Source organism: Molothrus aeneus, chromosome 14 (assembly GCF_037042795.1).
Source record: "Molothrus aeneus isolate 106 chromosome 14, BPBGC_Maene_1.0, whole genome shotgun sequence".
NCBI lineage: Eukaryota > Metazoa > Chordata > Aves > Passeriformes > Icteridae > Molothrus > Molothrus aeneus.
In genome coordinates this window covers 19,767,128-19,781,569 of record NC_089659.1, presented here as the reverse complement: position 1 = coordinate 19,781,569, position 14,442 = coordinate 19,767,128, and the positions used below count along the sequence as shown (strand labels likewise).

Genomic DNA, 14,442 nt, shown 5'->3' with positions numbered 1-14,442 from the left:
CAGGCAGCTCGAGAGGCATCAGGGTGTAGAGGGGACATGGGTTTCTCAAGGTTGCATGGCAGTGATGATGGAAGGTCAGAAGCTGGCCGGAGTATCTGGCATTCCCAACACCCCTTTTCGTGCCTAGGTACATAGATACAGGTAACAGGAATAAGTGGGGCAGGGTACGAGATGGCTTGTGCCCTTGGGTACAGGGTGAGCACCTCACTAGTGTATCAAGAAAGCGACTTAAAACTTGTCTCTGCAAACTAATAGCCAAGCACCAAGCTCAAAGTCCTATTGTCTGCTAAGGAGCATGAAAGCTGTGCCCACACCAGGGTTACAGTGTCTGTACAGATGGTCCTTTCTCCCAGATCATCCAGCCTACCCAGGCAGAGACATCATCCAGGGGTGGCACAAGGGAAAGCAGAAACCAGCACAACCCACCTGCCTCAGCCAAGCATCTTCACTGCAGAAATCATCCTTCTCTTAGAGGAAATCAAAAGGAAAAAGCTATTCTTCCCCTTTTGAGAAACAACCAAATTTCTGAGTGCTTCCCAGCCCCTGGCAGCCCACAATACTGTTCAGCAGCTCTGTATTTGTATTCAGTGTACATTTCTTTTAAGGCAATTTGCCACAAAACTTTCATCCACAACAGTAAAAAAAATCCACCGGGGAATATTTTTGAGTGATTCAAGGGCAGATATGAATATACAAAATAAGAACCTTTCTCTGTTTCTGGTAGAACAGTAGGAAAAAGCATGGAAGTGCAACAGAAAGTCTAAGCAACTTTTTTGTTGTTGTTTGTTGTGGGAGATGGTAGTGAACAAACCTACCCACTATGAAGAGCTTTTTTCCAGGAAGTGTGGGTTGCTGTACCCTGTATCCCCTGAGCAGCAGGCGCTCGCACCACAGTTCTCATGCTACTTGCAAGCAGTGCATTTGGAGGAGCCCCAGCAACGTGCACGGAGGATGAACGAACCCTATAGCCCTGAGGCACCCCGTCCTATCAGCAGCACATCCCCTGGCACCATGAAAATGTTCATGGGCTTCCTCAGTGTATTTATTGTAGTGCAGACCATTGGGACAGTGCTCTTCTGTTTGTATCTTCACATGAAGATGGATAAGGTAAGCAGAGAGAGAAAGTTGTCTCTGTCCCTGCTGGATTGCTGGCATGCTTTGACTTCAGGTCTGGTGAGATCTGCTCACCAGGAGGATGAACATGGTGGAAAATGGTGCTGACCACTGGATGGAGGCAGCAGTATCATTTATCTCATCCATGTTCTCATTTCTGCTTTAATTTGCCATGAGAATATGTGGGAGATCTGTTCCCCTTGCAAACAAAAAGAGAATGACCAATTGCCAAGAGACACCTGGAATTAATCTGCTAGCTGGTGGCTAGTCTGAGGACAAGAGGGTGTGGTTTAGGCATGCAAGTGGCTGTTTAAGGCTGGTGGTGGTTTTTTCTGATTTTGTAGCACTTATTAGCACTGTGACATTAACTGAGAGAATGAAAGGTCCAGAAAAAATTTTTTTTTCATGTTTCGGTGATTTTATCAACATCTCACTTCAGGTGCTGTCATGTAGGTTAGGGAAGAAAAGACTGGACCCTAGTACTTCCTCTGTTTTTGAAGGTACACAGTACTAGTGATCCTGTCCCATACTTGAGACAATATCTACGAAAAAGTTAAAGTCCCGAAAGACGTTTTTGAGGTTGGTATGGCTGCAGCTGCACTGCATGATGCCTAAAATCACTAATCTAAAGCTACATTCCTTCAAGCCAAAAATGACTGCCTGCTAAAGAAATATGTGCCTAAAACCCAGAATTAATTTTTCTTACCTGATACACTGATACAGTGGATGTTACTGATTTTTACATGTGTCGTTTCAACTTAAATTGATATTTAGATGTGTGGTTTCTGATCTACAAGGGTGGAGAACAGTGTTGAGCTAGAGGGGCTTTAATATTAGAGGGGTTGAAGGGGAGTTCACTGCCTGGAGGTTACAGGCTCTCATGAAGGAATGTGTAGAGGGTCTCTGGCAGAGGGAAATGTGGCTACAGGGGGACATGGCTGAGGATCTGTAGAGGCAGCTGAAATGCAGTCACAGGTGGCAAGAAGATTTCAGTTGCCTTCAGTGCTTGTGGCAGGGCTTCAAATCTGATCCTCCATATCTTGGTGCTACCTGTGCTGAACTCTCTGCCCGGCTGTGTGTCTTCATGTCCAGCTACACTTCCTCTTTACCACTTAACTGAATGTTAGATTTTTACAAGGAACAAAAAACCAACAAAAAAAACCCCAAACAGGTGTAAATATAAAAATCAGTATTTGGATGCATTTAATTATTTTCTTATTGGCTTTCTGATTTTTTTTTTCTTTTAATCTGAAGATCTTGGCACAATTCAGCCCCAACCTACATGTTGTTTTGTTTTGCTGGCAATGCTTTTAGTCAATAAGTCAGTAGAAAAAGTTTTAAACCCCTCTGAGTGGACAGGGCAGTGAGGAGCTGAGTGAGCATCCCAGCTGCCTGCTAAGGCCATTGGGGAAGGACCTGCAAAACTCCTGAGCCACCCACTGCGATTTCTTTAGGAAAAGTTAGAGATGGACATTTAAATTAATAATCAAGGTGATAGAAGATAGATCCTTATTGAAAAAGCAGGGCAAGCCCAAGGAAGGCAAGAAATGACGAGGAGGACTCCATCTTATCAGAAGGCTAATTAATTACTTTATTATACTATATTATTCTACATTACATTACATCTAAACTGAATCTGCACAAAGCACTCGACTGCACAGAATCTTGTGACTGTCTGCCAACAGTCCCGACACACACACATGGATTCAATTGGTCAATGAATCAAAATACTCACACCAGAATTCAATTACCAATTTCCTTCAGGTAAACAATCTCCCACAGTGCATTCCACTTGTGAACAACAAGAGGAGTAGCAATTGAGATAAGAATTGTTTTTTTCTTTCTTTTCTCTCACTGATTCTCTCAGGTTCAGAGAATGTGAATCCCACAGATCCTTAGCAATCCTCCTGTCACCTAGCATTGCCATTCAGGGTGAGCTCCATGGGTTCAATTCCCAGTGGATGAGGGCACAGATGCTGTGTTGTCTGGTGGGAGCTCTTGCTGCCCATGGTTTGTCTGCCCACCTCATTCCAGTGCTGAACATCTGACCCTGATCTTCCCAGGCTGGATTTGTTGCCGGTAGGAATGCAGCATGGCTCTGCTGCCAGCCGTTGCAGGTTTCCTACTAACATCCCATTGACCCTCCCTTCTCTCCTCTGTCGGCAGATGGAAGAGGTGTTGAGCTTAAATGAGGATTACATCTTCCTGAAGAAAGTTCAGAAGTGTCAGACAGCAGAAGGTCAGAAGTCGACATTATTGGACTGTGAAAAGGTTATAAAGGGCTTCCAGAACATCCAGTGCAAGGTACATGCAGTTGGGTGGATACAGATCCCACTGAAGAAGGAGAGGGGCTCCTAATCACACACAGAGCTTCACCCCAAGCTTTTTTTAAAACCATGGATGCTCTTTACTTTTAGGCTGTGAAGCACATGCCCTTTTTTATACTGTATTCTTTTTACACGATATTGATATTATTGAGAAATCACATTGATTTTTTCCTAAAATGCTCTTGATCAGAGGACATCTAGCTGCAACATGCCATGGTGTGTTTGTGCCTTGTGGTGGGCAGGATGGAGCTACAGCCACCTTGGCACTTCTCCCTGATTCCGGTCTGAAAATAATTGATTTTCTGCTGTCTGGCACCTTGCTCCAGTCCTGTGCTGGGTGGCTGTGAGGATGCTTGTGGCCACCTGCCACTGGGAACACGTTTCTGCCCACTTTGCCCAGGTGTCAATGACAGTGCAAGGCTTGGGCCAGGAAACAGCTCCTGGAAACCAGTGAGAAGGAGCATGAGGGTGCTATGCAAATTGCCACCCCATGGACTCAGGGATGGCATCTCTAGTTGGATCAGGCTCCTCACATTTGGATGCAGAAGGGCCAGTTTGCATTGCAACATGCATTGCAATGAGGTGCTCTCATCCTGCTCAGCCCTGAATTCACTGCTCAGGAGTGGCTGTGCTGGCTGGAGTAGACAGGAGAGGAACATTTCTTCTTCATTGTCACTGCCTGATGACAACAAATGCCTCAGCTAAACCTGCCTCAGCTAAATCTTCAGGTTTGCAACAGTACCCAACAGACCACCAAAAATTGTGTCTGAGATAGGCTGTGGTCAGCAGTCCTGAAAACCCCAACTGCAGGGCAGGGGTGTACATTGGCAGCACTTACATCATGGCTCTCCCACATGAAAAGAGATTTTTTCTTGTTTGTTTATCTTATTGTTTTCAATAAACTTTACCCATCATTTTAATTGAATAAAACCTAAGATGATAAACCCTATAAACTTCTTGCTGCAAACAGCCCAAGGTCATGTGTGAAGCTGGGGAAGGTACAAGAGGGACTCTCTGGCTTCAGATATGCTCTGTCACGAACTGGCAGGGCTGTTGGAGCTAAATATCACCAACCTTAGCAATGACCAGAGCATCTTTTGTATAGAAACTTTCAAAATCGTTGATTTTGAAAAAAACCCATATATTTTTGCTGTTGTAACAGGACGGACCCCCCAAGGAGCAGCCTAAGTTTGAAATGCAGAGAGGTGAGTTTCCTGGTGTAGCCGGTGCACTCATGACTTGCTGGGGCAGGGTAAGTTCCTTGGCCTGGGAAGGGGTTTCCTTCAACAGCCCATGAGTTTCTCAGGGCATGGTGTGGAGGCAGGGTATGGGTTGGGGTTTGGAGCATCCCCATGGGTGTAGGACTGAGCTCAGTGTGAGCTGGCAGAGTGGGACACTGGGCATGGCTGTCTCCCCAGGGCAGGCGGTTCTGGGTGTCTGAGAAGACAGTCTGAAGTTGTTGAAATTGAGCTCAAAATTAAATCTGTGGCCTTTTTACGTGGCAGGTCCTGAGCACCATGAGCATCCCCATGTGACACACAAGAATGAAACATCTGTGGCAGGTGAGGTGTGGGCACATCCAGGTCCTGTTCCAACGGCGGGCGAGGTGGCACCATCTCCTCCGCAGGCTTCATCCATCAGAGGCTTTACCTCAGAGGCACCTGCAGGTCTTTGCTGAGTGGAGTCCTGCCTCACTCTGGGCTGGGGGTGGAATCTAGAGATGATGTCTTTGCCTGTAGAGAAACATAAAGGGCGGAAGGTGCTGCAGTCCCTGCAGAGGAGCGCTGGGGAAACAGTGAGTGCCAAGGCATTAATAACACTGGCCTTTCTAAATTGCAGCAGAGAAGAAGGAGCCAATTGCAGTTCACCTGGCAGGTCAGCAGAGCAGCAAGGCAGGCTCAGGTAAGACAGACTCACTTGGTCCTACCTTGACCAGGGAGCCAGAGGGACACAGCAATGTGCATTCCCAGTCCTGCCCTGTGGTTCTCTAAGGGTGGGGAATGGGACAGAACAACTCCAGCACAAGAATGTGCCCCCAAAACACAGCAAACCTCCCAGTAGTCACGTCACCACGTGCACCTGTGCCATGTGGGGTTCACGCATCCTGATTGTCCTCAGTAGCCCTATGTGTGCCTTCCTAGAAATGCACCACAAGGGCTTAATCTTTCCAATGTTTTTTATGAGTGGAAAACTTTTAAGCTTTGTATTTAAGGAAAGCAACCTCCCACTTTTCTTTTGTTCTTAAAATAGATCTTTTTGCTCTCCTGGCCATCTCTTGCTGGGGTGGCTGCTGCTGGAGGGCTCTGCTTGTATTTGCATCTGCTGATTTAATCCTCTTCTCACCCATAGCGCTCCTGGTAGTAAGATGGGCAGGCTGAGGGCTTTACAGTCACAACATAGGACTCCAAACTGGTTTAGTCAAGGTGCAATTATTCACAGCCATGGCCACATCAGGTTTGAGAGAAACACCTGAGTCCTTTTGCATTTGTGCATCCCACTGTATCGGCTGTGGTTGCTCTTGCTGCTTTATCCCTCGGCTTAGCCTTAGCTTAGGGACTTCCCACAACAGCAAGGCTTACCAAAGTGAGTATGAGCTTGCACAGTCAGTCACTCCATCTGGCAAGGATTTCACAATCTAAGCACTTCTGATTTAATTCTGGAGTGACTGACAGTAATCGGCAACTGCTCTTTCCGTCTCTGATGCAACATTTCACCAGTGCTCAGTCTACCTGTGGAAAGCTTAGTGCTAGATAAGATCAGAGAAGTGAGAAACTCACTGTATTTTAAAACTCCCTGCTCAAACACTTGTTGAGCCTATAAAGCAGAGTTCAGAGAGCAGCAGTTGCCTGGAGCTCAACTCTGTGTGGGGAAATATCCCTGTGGGATGCTTGGTCAGGGCCCGTGGGCTTTGTGGCTCCTCCAGGACTACCCATGGCGCGCTGTCTCTGGGCTGGGGTAGTCAAACCCATTATTCTCCTTGGAGCCAAGTTGCTCCCCCTGGCTGTTCTTCCAGGTGTCTCTGTAGGCTGGGGAAAGCAGATGTCCAAATTCCAGAGGTCATAGCTGAGCTCAGCCCCTACAACCATGGCTTCCAGGTCTCTGTATAGGCTTATCTGCACTAACCACATGAGCTACTGTGATGACACCAAAAGTGTCCCAAAATCCATGGCATCACCTGATCTGTGTGGGCCATGGTCCTGGCAACGGGAAACAGCACTCACTGTGCTAAGCCCTTGCTTAGCACAGTGAGTGCTGCACGTAGGTAGGGATAACTCTGCACTTAGGTAGGGATAGCAACTGTGCGATGTTAATTTTTGTACTTCCTTGGTAAAGCCTTGCCATCTCCAGAGGCCAAAAGGAGGAAGGACTCTAGAGGAAAGGCAGCCCCCAGACGGGAAAAAACTGGGATGGGAGGCACTGAAGAGCAGAGTTGCAGCATATTTTGGTAGTGCTCTGAGGGTTTGGAGGGTGTCCCACTGAAGTCCATGAAGCCAGCAAATGGAAGTGACACTGTTTTGTCTGTTGTGGTAAACACAGGCAGTCGTCCTCCCCACTAAGCATTTCCACTTGGCTGGATGAAGGAAGCTAAACGTACCTCCACTCACCTATCCTGTCAAGGCTGACAAAGCCAGTGATCAGCAAACAAGGGTTAAATCTGCTCTGGCCTTGGGGAAGGGTCCCCACTCCCCTGGGCTGGGGATGGTGTCCTGGGCTGGGTATCCCACTAACTGCACCTCACAGACAGACAGAGGCTTTGAGGCCAGATGTCTGTGGGTGTCGCCCCAAATCAGCCTGCCAAACTGGAAGTCTCCTTCTCTGATCTCACCTGCCATGCTCTCTCCCTACAGTGCTGGAGTGGAGGGAGACCATGTATGGCCCCACAAACAGCTTGATATCCAACAAGGAGGGGAAACTGAAGGTGGAGGAAGCAGGGGTCTACTACATCTACTCCCAAGTCAGCTTCTGCACCCCAGATGTGTCTTTGGCACCCTTCACCCTCTATATTTATTTACATATCCCCAAGGAAGAGGACCGGCTCTTGCTGAAAGGACAAAAGACACAGACCTCCTTGAAGACACATGATGAAAAACACTTGAAGACCGTCTGTGCACTCCAGTCCATCCGTGTGGGAGGTGTCTTCAACCTCAGGGAAGATGACATGGTCTTTGTCAATGTGACAGACTCCACAAAAGTGAGGTACAGCCATGGCTACACCTACTTTGGCATCTTCAAGCTGTAGTGAGGAAAGGGCTGTCCTGAGCTGGGAATTCAGGCCAACCTTCTTGAACAAAGTGCCTTTCCCTTTTCCCATTATTTATGTTCCCCTGCCTCTCTGTTTTTCTTGTTTTTTTAATTTGTATATTTTGTTTATTTATTAATGAGGGCCAAGGGGCCCTGAGAACACAAATGGAACAAAGTTTGAAGCTGTTATTATTTGCTTTCAGTTTTTATTCTTTAGCAGCCAGTGATTTGGTACATACTGGTGTTGTGTGTCTGGGTCCACCACGCCCCACATTCCTGGCAGAGTCAATGTCCCTGTTACGTCATAAGAGCTTTGTTTTCCAAACTCTGCCATCAATGTTTCTTTCCTAAAAATGTACGATGGCTCAGGGCACTTGAGCCAAGCTGGGTTCATGCATATCTCCGGCACCAATCTGCTTACAAACATCAATGGAAAAACATTAAAAGGCTTAGGAACATCTTCTCTAAAGGAATCAGTAAGTCCAGCACTGTCATTGCATGGTAGCTGCTGGTGAGGCAATGTTGCCACTCCAGCTGTCGGCTGTATCTGGAGAACCCCCTTTTTTCCATCCATGCCTGTCAGTGAAACTCAACCAGCTTCCTCAGGATGGCACTGCTTTGGCTGCGTTCATACTTGGTGACAGTCACTCCACACCAGAGGGGTGATTGGTGGCTGAGGGAGGACTGCAGATTTCAAGGCAAAGTAGGGCACTAGTGGTGGTCTGCTCTTGGTGACCTGAATCAATTCACCAGACTGTCCTCCCACCTCTGCAGGCAGAGGAACCTTTGCCTGTGGACATTTTCACTACCCTGTGGAAGGGGCACTGGGCACCACCATCAAAATTGGAACTGCATCTTCTCCTGAGACCCCTCCTACGCAAGGAGGAGGACCAGGAAACCACAGGGGTGGCAGGACCACCTACTTCTTCCCTCCAAGACATGCGTGCAGAGCATCTTCTGACTGTCCTCAGTGAGGACGTGTCCACAGAGGCATTTTTTCTGGAGCTCCAAGAGAGCAGGACTGTGCAGATGCCCCCTTGGGCAGGGGGTACCTGGGTGACACTGCAGACTAAGGTCTTCCCAACCCTATTCTCCGGCTTGGTCTGCAGGGAAGGTGATCAGGGCACAAGGACATTGATTGCATTTTAAAAAAGGTTTGAAGATGATGCATGTGACAAGCCTGGGGTTTTTGGTTAGACAGGTCACACTTAGAGTGTCAAAGTTTGGAAATAATCTTGGACACCAACAAGTTTGCAAATGAAAGAGCTTCTAGATTTGGACAGTCTTTAGGCTTTGTTGTACTAGAGGCTGCAGGTTTAGTCCTAACATAGTGCCCAAATGCCAGCACTGGTGGTACAGAAAGGGCATTCTTTGCACAGCTCATTGCAGAGCTCGGTGCCCAGCACAGCCCCCTTCCAAACCAATAGAGCTCAGGGACTGTTTGGTTTCACTATAATTTAGTAAGTATTTTTTGGATGTTCTCCAAAATTAACTTTTTTAGGGGCTGGACCACTCTTGTCTGACATCTTGTATGAAGACTATTTATATTAACTAAACCCATCTTATATTTGTAACCAGAGAGACTGAATGCCAGAGCACTGTGCATTATGCTGTGTTTTGCAGCATAATTCAGTGCTCGTGGTTCCCCCTTCCACAGTGTGGGGTTTCTTCCACTGATCATCCCACAATTAATACAATTCATGGATTCAGACATAGGTGGCTCTGTATGTTTTGAACGCTGCTCAGCCTTCACAAATCAAGGCTGAGAATTCACAGGGTCCTGCTTGGGGGTCTGGGGACCAAGAGGGCAGTGGGGTGGCACTGGGGGGTCACAGAGGGGACAACCAGTCCCAGAAGCCTCCAGGGGCAGCCATTCCACCATGCTCCTTGGGGCATGTTGAGGTTCCAGGGCCAGGCAACACTAGGGACATTTTGGCAGCAGAAGAAAACAGAGAGCCCCTGTCCTGGGAGGGCAGTGAGACACCAAGGCTGAAGCCCCTAGCACAGCAATGAAACAGAGGGGTGGGGACTAGTTTTAATGGGATTTAGGACACCTGACTGAAAGAGGATAATTCCTGCCTGTCCTGAGGTCATGGAGCCTGCAGGGATGTCTCTGCTTCAGAGCAGAGGGATGGATGCTGTGCATGCTGTGTGCGCAGCTGGGTGGCTGCTGCCTCCCAGGGTGCCCTGTGGTAGTGTGGGTCTGACCACATCCCCCTGCTCCTGCTGAAACACAGCCAGCCCTGTGGGCCGGGCTCCTGGAGGCAGTGCTGGGCTGCCTGAAAACCACAAACCTCCACAGGGGAGGTGGAGGTGCTCGGTCATGGTGGGAGTGTGGGTGGGAGCTACAGGAGAAACCAAAAATGGTGCAAACTAGCATGGTCTGAGACGGGGGGAGCAAGTGAATGGGGAGGAGAGAGCTGTGAGGAGTGTGTGTGTGTGGCCAAAAACGAGGAGTAGAAAACCTGCTCATCACAGGCAGGGAGAAACTGTGATCAGTGCACACTTTGAAGCCTCCTGCAGCCCCCAGCCTCAGTGGCCAGGAGCACCTGCCAGAGACCTTGGGCTGGGCTGTGGTCCCCAGCCCAGATCACTGAGCAGGGATCCAGAAGCTGCAAATTGCATGGTTGAGGAAAACAAAGAGGGGAGGAGAAAAACAGTCATTAAAAAGTCCATAAATTCTGCAGCAAGGGCAGCAGATGCCAGCTGTCATCTCTCCTGCCTGTGGGTTGCCTGACCAACTCCAGCCCCTGCCCCCACGGCTGCCTTTCTCAGGGCTTTTGTTTCTTGCCTCTGTTTCTTAACTTGCCAAAAATAGCCCATGGGATTCAGATGTGAGGTAGTGTGTGAGAGGGGACGAGAGGCAATTGCTGCCATTCTGCTGTGTCCTTCTCCCCCAGCCCTGCCTGTTGCCATAGCTGGCACTGTTTGCTCTCCCCATGGAAAGTTTAAAGGTTGTCCACACATTGATTTTTTCCTTAACGTGAGGCCTCTATGCAAGTCCTCAGGCTGTGGATTTTACCGTTTCCAAACTGATTTTTGTTCTGAGTTAAGGGGTTGAGAGGGTAATGAGTTTGCAGGGCACATCAGCAGGACTGGCACAGGGGCTGATGGATGAGCAGTGCTGCCCAAGCAGCAGCATGGACATCTGCTGGGAGAGGTGTTTGTATGGTTCAATACACACTGATCTCACTAAATAGATAGATAGATAGATAGATAGATAGATAGATAGATAGATAGATAGATAGATATAGATATATACATGTTATATATATATATATATATATATATATATATAAGGTTGCTCCAAGCCACATCCAACCTGGCCTGGAACCCTTCCAGGGATGGGGCAACCACAGCTCTTCTCTGGGTAACCTGTTCTAGGGCCTCACCCCCCTCATAGGGAAGAATGAGGCTTTCTAATATCCCATTTAAGCCTGCCCTCTGGAAGTTTCAGACTTCAGTGTTTTTCCATGATGCACCCAAGGCTAGTGTTTCTTTTTTCCCTTGTTCTTTTTCCTACTCTGAAGGCTGTGTTTGGGGAAGGAGAGGAGTGTCCAGCCCTCCTGTCCTTGATCTTCCACTTCTGCTGTGGGCTGAGACCACAGACCATGGCACATCTCCACCAAAGAGTTAAAAAACTCCCAGCCTGCAGGAGACGTCTTGTCCAAGTGGTGGTAGACCAAAGGAAATCCTGTCACCACACCTAATTGCCAGAAAAAAACCACACACTAACTAAAAAAAATAAAATCTCAAACAGGCAGGAAGTCACTTATCTACAGCAACTGCCTGGTGCAGCAGAGCAGTCTGTTTTCCATAAAGCATCCTTGTGAACAGAGTGCACGTGGGGCCTGAGGGATGGAAATGCATCTCTTGCCCTGGGACCAGGTGCTCTTGGCCTACTGCAGGTATGGATGATGATGGGAGCAACAGTCCAAGTGCCAGCATCACCTTTCACACCAGTATTCCTACCAGTAAATCAGAGAGGTATGATGCTGCCATGGCATTTTGAGGAAATCAGGGATGCCCAAAGCAAGCACTGGCTTTGCTTTCATGGCAGAAACACAGGAAGCAGCTCCAAGGGCTAAGAAGTGACTTTTATCCTTTATTTGTTGAAAATGTCGATTAAAAAACTGTTCAAAATAAAAACATGTTAGAAAAGTTGAACTTGCATAAGTAGTTTACAGTAAATAAACCTACATGACAAAGATACACTGGAAGGCAGCTGACACAACATCCATCTAAAGACAGACTCACTGGAACCTATTTACAAAGCACTGTAAACAAAGTAAATATGGAAACATTGCTGTCCATCTGGCATGGCTTCTTTTCCTTTTTATTTTATTTTCTTGTCTTTTTTTGGCTTCTAGCTCTTGACAAATGCTTGATCCAAAAAGTCCCAGTGTGCTCTCCATCACATTACATCTCACAAACATGCATATGTACATAGCACGGGTTTCAACTGAGCCTGGGGGCAGCAAGGACACATTTCCACCCTCTCCCTGCAGTGTCAGTGGCCCTTGGTTTGCTCTGCATGTCAGCAGCCTAGTCCCCAGGCCAGCTTGGAGCAGGAAGCAGGGCCGGGCAGTACCGAGGGGTCTGGGTATGGCCTCCCTGAGCAGCAGTAAGTGTAGCAAAGGTCCTACTCCTGGAAAACAATTCACAAGCACAGCAGGACTTGACTGCTGACCAAATCACTCAGCTGTGTGCCCAGGGAGGGATGTGGGGAGCTGCTATCTGCTTGGGATGCTCTGGGGATGGCAAATGTAAACAGACCTCTGTTTTGCTCTAGAAATAGAATTTGCTCTCGAAACCCTTTAAAGAGGGTTTCTTGTTACACTCTTGGAGATGTTTTGGAGTCTGTATCTCCCGAAACACCATTTGCAATGTCCTGGCTGAATTTTAATGGCAAGGAGAGAGTTGTAATTATTGCCTCTGTTATGTCCTTCACAACCAACATATGGTGTGACTGTAATGAGCTGTGGTGCCTCTGCACACCCTGGGACCATGCTGCCCTGTGAGATAAATAAGACATAATTAACAGAAGGTTGTTTTTATAATGCTGTTAAGGAAGGAAGGAAGGAGAACACCAGTTCTAAACTAGGGTATAACTCCAAATAAGATAAGGAGAGCTGATACATATGCATGTTGCCTGTATGCTGTGTTCAAGGAGCTGTCCAGGGATCTGGGAGGGTGTTGCACATCCTTGCCTCAGGAGCGTTCCAGCTCTTGTCAAAGCATAAATACCTTCCCTATCTCAAGAGAAAGTTCCTTTTCCTAGCAGAAAGTCCCTGTGGGGTGATGTGGGGAGAAGTGGCCACTGGCAACATTCCCAGCCTTTGGGAAGGAGCGATGGAAAGCATGAAGTGGGCGGAAGGGAGCAGGGGACCAGCACATTTAGGGTTGTTTTTTTTTTGTCAAGCAGTGTTTACATTTCATATGGAGAAAAGCATGTCCTGCAAGAGGAAGCACAGCAAAATTATCATCTCCTAGGCTACCTGGACACTCAATGTGAAAACAAAGCAGGGGGCAGGAATTCTACATCATGCATAAGAAAAGGGATGGGGGCAGAACAGCAGTTACCTGTTGTGCTAATCACGAGCTGTAAGGAGGCAGCACTGTGCAAAATACCTTCCTATGTGCTCTGACAGGTGCTCCAGATCTGGCTTCCCCCAAGGAGTTCAAACATCTTCATGTTAATTGCACATTTTAATCAGTATCAAGGCCACACAGGAACCACAGTATTGCTGGGCTCTAGTTCGCTACAGTCAACTAATGGGGAAAAAGAAGATGGATGGGAAATCTTCCCCAGTTGTGATTATCTGAAAAGAGAAGCATGGTGCTTTTTTGGTTTCTGCTCAATACCACCTCAGTAATGTTTTCATTCGATAAATAGGTACTGGTGCTTTTGGAAAGAATGAAAGCATTAAAAAGTGCTTAAGCTTCTTCTAGGAAACTGCTGCCCAAGCCTTTGTGAGCAACAATCACTAGCAGAGTTTGTATTTGCTCCCAGTAGCAGGTACAATGAGGTATTAGTTGCTGCAGATGAATTGTGAATCATGGACTGCTTGCTTACTGGTTCTGTTGTGATTGATTGTTTCTGCTTTATTTCCTTACTGGATGGAAGAAAAACTATTTTTTCTCTATGACTTTTTTGTTTGTTTTTTTTTTTTTGGTAACAAAATACCCCAAACCAACAAAATAAGGAGCAAGAAGAGGCAAAGGATCCAGTTCCACTTCCCAAAAATACACCTGAGGTCACACACCACTGCCAGCAGCTTCTCCATGAATTCAAGCGATCAGGGATGACTTGCGCCCGGTGTCCTCCCTGCCACACTCATCTGTCTGCTTCAGCAGCCTTCTCACCAGCTTCTCCAAGTCCTTCCTGGATTTAAGCTCTTCCTCCAAACACTGTTTCATCCTTTTGTTTTCCTGCAAGGTGAAAACCAAAGGAATAAAGATGCAGTTATGCCCATGCACTTTATGCAATGAGGTACTTCCATGCATCTGCTGCCTGATGCCTCAGAGGTGATGAAATAACAGAGACATTTGATAGGAGTTTGTGAGGATGAAGAACGTAAGTGGATCAGACCACGAGTAACCCAAACAGAGTCTTACTACCTCACAGACCTGCACAGAAGTTCCCTGACTTTGGGCAGACAGAAACATCCTCCCTGAAACATAATTTTATCTTGGGTTGAAGAACCCTTTTCCCCTCTGATGGTTTCTCCCACCTCCAGACTTGGGACTGGAAGGAAGA

The 14,442-nt window shown here is 47.4% G+C and overlaps 2 protein-coding genes across 5 annotated transcripts in view; one reads left to right on the top strand and one right to left on the bottom strand.

Moving 5' to 3' along the window:
• The first annotated feature begins 951 nt into the window (after positions 1 to 951).
• CD40LG (CD40 ligand) lies at positions 952 to 7,680 on the top strand. The gene is made up of 6 exons (XM_066559670.1): positions 952 to 1,107; positions 3,280 to 3,417; positions 4,603 to 4,645; positions 4,946 to 5,002; positions 5,280 to 5,342; positions 7,289 to 7,680. Exons 1-6 carry the CDS (start codon positions 952 to 954, stop codon positions 7,678 to 7,680), a joined length of 849 nt encoding a protein of 282 aa, XP_066415767.1.
• Positions 7,681 to 11,767: 4,087 nt separating this feature from the next.
• ARHGEF6 (Rac/Cdc42 guanine nucleotide exchange factor 6) overlaps positions 11,768 to 14,442 on the bottom strand; it is a 37,482-nt gene continuing 34,807 nt past the window's right edge. For 3 of the 4 annotated variants that reach the window (XM_066559377.1, XM_066559376.1, XM_066559375.1), the window contains one exon: positions 11,768 to 14,114. In XM_066559377.1, the coding sequence (XP_066415474.1) occupies positions 13,974 to 14,114 (141 nt within the window). In that variant the 3' untranslated portion in view covers positions 11,768 to 13,973. The remainder of the gene's footprint in view (positions 14,115 to 14,442) is intronic. The other variant, XM_066559374.1, reaches the window with a different exon arrangement.